The sequence below is a fragment of the Mesoplodon bidens genome (assembly GCF_964165515.1).
Source record: "Mesoplodon bidens genome assembly, chromosome: 19".
NCBI lineage: Eukaryota > Metazoa > Chordata > Mammalia > Artiodactyla > Ziphiidae > Mesoplodon > Mesoplodon bidens.
The window spans coordinates 5,848,250-5,858,321 of NC_138179.1; the positions used below are offsets into that span (position 1 = coordinate 5,848,250).

Genomic DNA, 10,072 nt, shown 5'->3' on the forward strand with positions numbered 1-10,072 from the left:
TTAATGGAACAAAATGATATTGCTAAACTTCATTCACATTGGAAGCCTTGTAAACAATGAGGTTGCTGTTTAATTAGTTTTAGCTACCTGTCTTATTTTTAGGCATATTAGAATATTTAAAATAAAACTAGTGAATTTTTTAAAGCCCAAGACATTCATATTTCATATTCGCAGTTTTTCTCTAAATCAGTAATAAAAATAAATGGGAAAAGTTTTATATCAATCCTAAGAGTGGTAAATAAAATATGCAATTTAGCTGGGAAAAGTTCATGGAAATCAATGTTAAAGCCCCAAAGACCACCAAATTACATTCTGCCAATTGGACATCCTTGGAAGAAGACTGGGATTGTAAGGAAGATACTGTACAAATGGGAAAAAATACTTCAGGAAATAATTTAGAGTTTTAGAGAGCATGCCACATATTTCACAAACACAACATTCTGTCATACTAGTTTTTATTATGATAAGCTTTAGGCTTTAGATAAAAGGCACACTGTATGACATACCACTCAAGTATTTGGCAGCAAGGAGAAAAGAACATAATTGCAGCACAGTTTAAAAAACATTTCCTCTTTACAAAAACCCATAGATTCTCACTGCCACAATAACGCTCCCTTTCAAAAGGACCAGCTCCAAACACATCCTCTTCTGAGAGAGCCTGTCTCAACAACATCAAAACACAGGGAAATGAAGGGGGGAAATACGGCAGCCTTGCCTCTGGTGAGAGGAGTTGGTAGAGGTATGTTCTGGACTCAGTAGCTAGGCTTAGAAATACATTTTCCATAGAAACATTGTTTTAAGGGCAAATTAGGTATCTTCATATTCCTAGATCTAGGTTAGCTGTATTATCAACCAAAGAAACTATTTAAAGCACCCCTTTCCTTACATTCCCATCTCTCCAATACAGGTTTAGAAACACCTTTATGACTCTCATTTTATTTTTTTCATGGCTAAAGTTTACCAAGTCCTGTCTTATATTACAATCATTTGTTTGCATGGTAGTGTCACCATTCGATTTCAAGTTTCTTGCTGGCAAGAGCCTTGTCTTTTCGCTTCTATATCCCTGGTTTTTAATATGCAGTGAAAAATGGGAATAGATTAAAGAACATTTATTCATTTGAAAGAACAGCCTGGGAATCCAACCACATTCTAAAGCCAGTTTTAATAAATATTTCAAGCTCCTAACAAGTTGAGCGCCACCTCTAATGTCTACACAATCGCAATTGGTTTTTTGTATATTTCTGCTAGAGAGTTGACTATTATCCACTCTCTCCAGAGAGAACAAACACATGTCTATGCTCGTCTGAAACAGATAAGCAGCAATATGCACAAGCACCCAGTTACAGACATGTTATTTTAGGCAAATAACAACATCAAAGCAGAAGAAAGTGTGAAGTTTCAAGTTCATCAGTTCCTAATCTGCAGGCTTTTATGTAACAATTAAGAGAGTAGTACACATGAGCCTGACTTTATCAGTTAAAGTAGTCTATTTAACTTTTTGTAAGCTTTCAGGATCTTAGGTTATTTACGTTAACTGTGCTATGGACACATAATAGACTACAGGGACAGAGTTAGATTTTCATAGATAGAATGAACCTGGTTTAGAAAAAATAAAAATATACCTACAAAAGAATCTAGAATAGGGACTTCCCTGGTGGCACAGTGGTTAAGAATCCACCTGCCAACGCCGGGGACAAAGGGTTCAATACCTGGTCCTGGAAGATCCCACATGCTGCAGAGCAACTAAGCCCGAGCGCCACAACTACTGAGCCTGCACTCTAGAGCCCACGAGCCACAACTACTGAGCCCACGTGCCACAACTGCTGAAGCCCACACACCTAGAGCCTGTGCTCCACAACAAGAGAAGCCACCGCCACGAGAAGCCCACGCACCGTAACGAAGAGTAGCCCCCGCTCGCCACAACTAGAGAAAGCCCACACGCAGCAACAAAGACTCAACGCAGCCAAAAATAAATAAATAAAAAATAAATAATTTTTTTAAAAAAGAATCTAGAATATACAACGTAGTCTTTTTTTTAATTAATTAAGTAATTTATTTTTGGCTGCTTTGGGTCTTTATCATTGGGGCTGTGTTGCTGAGCTGGGGCTTCTCTTCGTTGTGGTGCGCAGGCTTCTCATTGAAGTGGCTTCTCTTGTTGCAGAGCATGGGCTCTAGGCGTGCAGGCTTCAGTAGTTGTGGCACGTGGGCTCAGTAGTTGTGGCTTGGGGGCTCTACAGCGCAGGCTCAGTAGTTGTGGCGGATGGGCTTAGTTGCTCCGTGGCATGTGGGATCTTCCCGGACCAGGGGTCGAACCTTCTGTCCCCTGTGTTGACAGGTGGATTCTTAACCACTGCGCCACCAGGGAAGTCCTCCTTTTCATTACTTTTTTTTTTAAGACTTCTCTGTTATTTATGGTATCCTATGCCTTATAAATAAATTGGGCAATAAAGAGTGTAGAATACAGAAATCAACATATAATTTTATGAGAAGTCATTAAATTTCCCTATATTTTATCCAAAACCTTAACTGGGTGTTTATATGTAATATGTTTATATTTTATCCAAAACCTTAACTGGGTGTTTATATTCTGAACACAGAAATCAATATATAATTTTATCAGAAGTCATTAAATTTCCCTGTATTTTATCCAAAACCTTAACTGGGTGTTTATAAGATTTTTTTTTTAATTAAGGAACACAGGTTCATAATTACTACAGAACATGAATGTTTACAATAATTTTAAATGTTCAGAATGTAATAAAGGAAAAGTGTGGTGGAGGTTTTCAACTTAATAGCTAGAATTGATTTTACTGGTTCTTCATCTCAACCCCCCTGCCCCCCATCTTAAAACTGTACTGAACAACTTGAGGTTTCCCCCGCTTGTGCAACACCTCTGGACTTTCACACGTACCGTTTCCTTTGCCTGGAACGTTTTCTGTTGCCTTCACTGGCTAATCCCTACTCACCCTTCCAGTCTCAGATTATCTCTCACCTCTAACAAGACACCTTCCCGGGCTTCCCTGGTGGCGTAGTGGTTGAGAGTCCGCCTGCCGATACAGGGGACACGGGTTCGGGCCCCGGTCCGGGAAGATCCCACATGCCGCGGAGCGGCTGAGCCCGTGAGCCATGGCCGCTGAGCCTGCACGTCCGGAGCCTGTGCTCCGCAACGGGAGAGGCCACGGCAGTGAGAGGCCCGCGTACCGCAAAAAAAAAAAAAAAGAAAAAAAAGAAACCTTCCCCAGGTTAGGTGCCTCTTTCCAATGTGCCCCCCCACAACAACTGATATTTACTCATCCCATCGTGGCATCTGTCTCAATGTATTTACCCATATCTCCCAGATAAGTTCCTTAATATCTCTAGCCTCTGGTACCGGCCTGCCCTAGTAACACTTACCAAAAGAAAGTATGACGTACTACCATCTACAATTGGAGAAATTAAGGAGAGGAGAGGAGAGGAGGAATTGATAAGAACCACTACAACCCTCACATCGCCTAACAAAAATCAATTGTTCTGAAAAGCTACATTTATTTTACAGTCACTAATCACTACATGAAAATCTTAAATGAAAACTGAGACTATTTCCTCATTTATAAAATGAGAACAAAAACAATGAATTAAAGAATCAACAATTGACTTATTTAGGACTTCCCTGGTGGCGCAGTGGTTAAGCATCCGCCTGCCAATGCAGGGGACACAGGTTCAAGCCCTGGTCCTGGAAGATCCCACATGCCGCGGAGCAACTAAGCCCGTGTGCCACAACTACTGAGCCAGGGAGCCACAACTACTGAAGCCCGTGCCCCTAGAGCCCGTGCTCCACAACAAGAGAAGCCACTGCAATGAGAAGCCCGTGCATCACAACGAAGAGTAGCCCCAGCTTGCTGCAACTAGAGAAAGCTCACATGCAGCAACAAAGACCCAACACAGCCAAGAATAAATAAATTAATTAATTTTTAAAAAATCACGCTAAACAGGTTATTAAAAAAAAAATAAGACCTAGAAACTGAAAACTGTAAAACACCATTGAGAGAAATTTTAAAAGACCTAATTAATGGAGAGATAATGTTCATGTATCAGAAGGCTCAATATTGTTAAGATAGCAATTCTCCCAAATTGTTCTTTAGATTCAACATAATCCCAACCAAAACCCCAGTACGCTTCTTTTTTTTATAGAAATTGACAGAAAAATTATTTGGAAATGCAAATTAATTTAAAAGTTTTAGAAAACAAGAGCAATGGGTGAAGCCTTATACTAGATGATTTCAAGGCTTCCTAACAAAAATTAACTCAAAATGGACTGAGATCTAAATGTAAAAACTAAAACTGTAAATCTTCTAGAAGAAAACATTTGTGACCTCGAGCTAAGCAAAGAATTCTTAGATAGAACACAGAAGGCATAAACCATAGAAGAATAAAATGTATAAACTGGACTCCATCAAAAAATTTTAAGGGAGAAGGCAAATAGATAAAATTAAAGGACTCTTGTAATAATAAAAAGACAACTCAATTTGAAAATAGGCAAAAGATTTTAACAGATATTCACTGAAGAAGATATACCAACTTCAAATAAGCACATGAAAAGATGTTCAATACCATTAGCCATTAAGGAAATGCAAATTGAAACTATAATGAGATACCACTACACACCTACTAGAATGGCTAAAATGAAGAAGACTGACAATAGTACCATGTGTTGGTGAGGACTTGGAGAAACTGGAACCCTAATACAGAGTTTTGGAAAAGATTTTAGCAATTTCTTTTAAGATCAATCATACTTTTATCACGCTGCCCAAGAGAAATGAAAACATTATGTCCAAATAAAGACTTGTATTATAATGTTTAGAACACCTATTCATAATAGGCAAAATCTGGAAATAACAAAGCCCATAATCTGGTGAACAGATAAACAATTTGTGATATTCTAGACAATGGAATACTACTCATCAATAAAAATGGTCCAACTCCTAATACATGCAACAACATGGGTGAATCTTAAAAGCATTATGCTAAGTGTAAGAAGCCAGACACGAAAGACTAGAAGGTCTGTGTATATGATTTCATTTTTATGAACTTCTAGGAAAGGCAAAACTAGAGGTCTGCGGCTGCCAGGAAGTTTGGGAGGTTTACTGCAAAGGGTCATAAGGGAACTTTTTATGGTGAGGGAAATGTTCTGTATCATGACTGGTGGTGGTGGTTACAAGACTGTACACATTTATCAAAACTCATGAAATTGTACAACTAAAATTGTTGAGTTTTACTCTATGCAAATTATATCTCAAACTGATTACAAAAAAACAAGTGATGGAGTCACATTTTATTATATCTCATAATTACAAAAAAAACATTAAGACATGCATTCTAAAGTTTTAAACTCAAGCATTTACTATACAATACACAAAATTAACACCAATTAAGATTTGAGGCAGGTTACCACAGGAAATATACAGCAAAGATTGTATTCATCACATACTAATTCATCGTGAAACTCAATTAAAGAAAACCTGAGATTTGTCAGAACCTATCCAAACCTGTAACAGAAAGAAGCAAATGACAAAGTACTACTTGTTTAGACAAGCCATAACAACTTTAGCTATAAAATGTATCCTCTCAGTGTGTTTCATAATGCATTACAGTGGTGAATTTTTAATTAGTTGAAAACATTTTTTTTCAAGTTATAACTTTCTAAAACATATACTTTGTAATAAAATTATATAGTTTTTAGCAACAAAGGTTGTGGTAAATTACTCACAGACACTGAAGACGTAAGGCAAGAACCAAAATTCTGGTGTACATTCTGCTTTCAGATGCTTTGACAATACTATTGCACTGCTAGCTGTAAAGTACAGTAGTGCAATAAAGTCAGAGCATTCGTTAGCAGTAATAGGTAGGAAAGACACACAAGAGCATCTGGCATCAGTTGAAGCTTCATTGTGAAAAGGATACAAAGAAGGGTTGCCTCTTTGGACAGAAGACATCCAAAACCTAAGAACATTTATAGCAATGTTAAAAAAAAAAAAGAAGACTAGGATTTAAATATCAAAGTGGTATTGTTTTTTGACGACTAACCTATGATTAATATGCAAACTGAAAACATGCATAGATGTAGAAAGGAATGTTGTAAATATGTTATAAGCTGTATAAGTTATTCACATGGGTATTGTTAATACCTCAGGACTGGTATTAACAAAACAGGTTATAATTACTACTTAAGGCAAAGTTGTGAAAATATTTCTGTTCTGCTGAGATGTGTTGGTTAGCTCCTCCATAGCAATTGACCGATTAACTGTCATATAAAATTAGCCTTTTGAGTAAGATTACCAAAGAAAATAAATGAAAAGTGAAATAACATTTCCCAATTTCTATAAACCCTATCTCTCTCGAATCTAAACTACAATATAAAAAGCACTTACCATCTTATCTCAAGAGTTCACAGACTTCCAGGGAATCAATGTGTCGTAAACAGGATACCAATAGCCCTACTTAACTGAATGCTATGAAAGGGGATTTTAAAATTTCAGATAACCCCTAAAACATCTTAAATATAAGAGAAAACATCTCCATTTCCTTCAAGCGCAGAAAAATCAAAGAGAAAATAATAATGGGAGGAGGAGAGGGCCCTGAGATTCAAGAGGTTTCCTTGGATTCAAGCCAATTAACATTCTAACCTTTTAACTGGTAAGAAACCTTTGTGAAGTCAGATGTCAACAAAGAAATAGAAATAGTATCATAGTATCACATTGCACTACCTTTTGTGTACAATCTCTAGCTGTATCACAAAAGAAGGACACTAGACAAATACCACTCAATCAATAAGTGAAGGGAAAAAAGTTATAGAACAAAGATTACCCTACAATGAGTTTATTCCTCCATTAATAATGTTGACTGATGCAGAAACACTTTCCATTATTTTCACCAATCTTCCTTTAAATGATCCAGTTCAGCTACTTGGTTGGATTGAGCCTACTAAGAAATGAACTCAAATTCAGGACAGCTGGAAGATGAGTGTCTTGACCTCAAATCCTAGGCCACATAACTCAGATATTAGAATATTTCAACTCTGCTAGCCAAGGATCAGGTTTTAAAAACAAGTATTTAAAAGCAAATGTTTAAAATATCGTACATTAAAGCATATATGTGGAACCGAGAAAAATGGTACAGATGAACCTGTTTGCAAGGCAGAAATAGAGACACAAGTAGAGAACAAACATATGGACACCAAGGGGGGAAATGGGGGGTGGGATGAATTGGCAGATTGGGATTGACATATATACGCTAATATGTATAAAACAGATAATAAGAAAAAAAGTAAAATTAAAAAAACAAATGTTTAATTTTCTGAATCAGGGGTTAAAACTAGAAAAAAATATGAAAATTTTAAACTTAAGAGGATCAGGATACTTGTCTGATATCTTAAAAAATTAAGATAAGTACTTTCTTTTCAAAGTTAGATAATAGGTATTCTATTTCACTTATTAAATATTCAACATTTGTTCCTCAACAAACCCTTTTATTCAAGTAATATAAAACCAAAAATCAGAGGATTGTACAGGAAATCATTTACCTTTGGAAACTTAGAAAATAAACCAGTTCACAGATATAACATTTTTTTCTAAAAGCACATGGCAAATCTAAAGGTGAGATGGATGGTCTTATGCTACCCAATCAGTACAAAGCAGTAATAATAAAAGTGTACTTGTTCAAATACAATTTTTAAATCCTAATAATTATGGAAACAAACTAATAATTTGAACGGGAAAAAAAAAGTTATGACTAAGTTAGTTAAAATGAATTTAAGAAGAAAGACCTGTTTTCTTCTCTTCCTCTCATAAAAAGAATTTTTAAAAACTACCCCATCATTCAAACACCTAAAAGTTCGAGTCTGGCTACCTCATAGTTTTCTAAAACCTACTTTTTTTTCAAGATGTACACGTAATTGCTTTCCCCTTAAAATAAAATGTGTTCAGTCTTAAACATGTCCTGTGAGAGTATTGACCCTAATGCAAACTCCAGAAAAGGCTTCATTGGTACCTCAAAATTAAAAGCCAACTTGAGAGGGGAAAAAAAAAAAAACTGTTAAAAGCAGAATTAGTATCATTTAGCATCTTACAATTAGGCAGAAATATCCATCTGGAGGGAGGAATTCATAATGGAGGAGATGAGCAAGACAATGTTAACATCTGTGCCTTGTTGGTAGAATCAAATTACAATACTTAACACTGTTTTTTTGTTTTGTTTTTTGAAAGACAATGATAAGAATAACAAAACTTTGAACTAAAAGTTCATTATTTAGGGTTTGGAAAGCTGCAGAAAATTCTTCCTTCTTTGCTGCCATTTCTCACCTTCCCAATTCCCACACACAGCCCCCACAAAGAAAATCAAAATTCAAAACGTTAGAAGCAAATGAAAGTCAATTTTGTATATGAGAGCCACTACAATTCATTAATACATCAGAAGAAAACAGTAATAAGATATATCAAGGTCTCGCATTTTCTGGGGGTGAGGATCTTCCAAGATCACTATACGTTGCAGATATTAAAGAGACCCAAGGTTCAGCTTGGACAAGAGTAGCACAGGCACAAATGATACTTAAGGAGTAACGCCAAGGAATGGCAGGCAGAAGAGGAGAGGACTGTGATGGAGATTCTGGCTTTTTTACTTAATCTTGTTGTTTTTCTTTAACAAAAAAACGGACAGGAGTTCAATGGTGGGTGCGTCCTCCAACTTCCCCATTTTAAAGGAAGCCAGCCCAATCCAAACACTCGTAATGCCTTGGGGGTAAAGGGACTGAAGATAAAACAAGGGAACTAAGAAAAAAGCGCGGGCATTCAAGCCGGTAGTCTAGGGAAGGGAGGGAGAGAATAAAGAGGACAAGTGAGGGAAGAATCCAAAGAAAAAACTAGGACGGCCCTCCAGTTTGGCGCCCTAGAGCAGGCCAAGCAGCCGCGGGAGTCCTTCCCAATTATTCGCCCCCGCCCCCTACTTTCACAATGAATGAAACTAGGCAACTCCAGAGCAGCGGAGCCTCCCACGTCCCAGGTCCCGCCCGCGCTCCAGGAAAAGAAGCTCGTGGTTGAGATTCCCAAGGCTCACACCTCTCCCCCACCCAAGGGCCAAACTGGTCTAGGGGCTTCCTTGGCCGCTAAGAAGTTGTGCACGCAACTCTCGCATCCTTTCTCAGCCTGCCCTGGGCTGAATATGAACGCTTCAGCCCTAAAGGGATTCCTCTCCCCCGCTCCCTGTTTATTCCCCACCCTCCATCCCCCTTTCTCGGACTGTGAACAACCTCTCCCCTTCTTGGGGCGTTTAGAGACCATTACAGTCAGGTCTTTTGGTGGAAATACACAGAACGCTGTTTGCACCAGCCACAGTTCCTCGAGAGGCGAAAAGGTAAGGGCAAGAAACAAGGAATTCCAAAGGCCCCCGTACCCCCAGCATCTCCCGCCATTTCCCTCACGAGTTTCCCGGATGTAACCCCTTCCCCCCGCGGCGGTTAAGAGACCAGGCGGCGGCGACTCCCTTTGGTGCAGGAGGAGGAGCTCGAGTCTAGTCCAGCCTCCTCCGCCCAGGGTTTCCGGCGACTCCAAATTGCGTTCCACTTTGGAGGCCATCGGGGAAGAATAAACTACCCAGTGGATCTCCTTCATTTTACACTCACCATCAGTTCCAGCTTATCGACCTCCGCCTCCATGTTGAATAGTTGACATTCCTCAGACCGCGGCGGCGCTTAAGCCGCAAACCGTACTAGCACTGAGGGTCCCTATTGGACAGCTGTCATTCAACGTCTCCCGCTCATTGGTTCCTCCGCTTCACCGGCGCCCGCCCATTGGCGACTGGGAAACGCCCCTCCGCATGAAACACCTTTTCCTGTTGGGCAAGGACACAAAACGCCGCAGGAGGATTGGCTCCTGTACCCTTTTTTTTTTCCATTGGCTGCACCCTCATCTCTACTTTCAATTTCACAGTTAGAGTTCAGCAGAGAAGAGCTTGCGATTGGTGCAATCGGAAGAAAAGCCAACCAATTACACAAAAGCTTCCAGAAACAGCAAAGGGGACGTGACACACCTTTCCTCTCCAG

At 38.9% G+C, this 10,072-nt stretch overlaps 1 protein-coding gene across 1 annotated transcript in view; it reads right to left on the reverse strand.

Moving 5' to 3' along the window:
• The window catches only part of SKA2 (spindle and kinetochore associated complex subunit 2), a 30,564-nt gene extending 20,813 nt beyond the window's left edge, over positions 1–9,751 (reverse strand). Inside the window, exon 1 of the mRNA XM_081219842.1 lies at positions 9,653–9,751. Coding sequence (XP_081075968.1) covers positions 9,653–9,685 — 33 coding nt within the window. The 5' untranslated portion in view covers positions 9,686–9,751. The remainder of the gene's footprint in view (positions 1–9,652) is intronic.
• Positions 9,752–10,072: the final 321 nt, after the last annotated feature.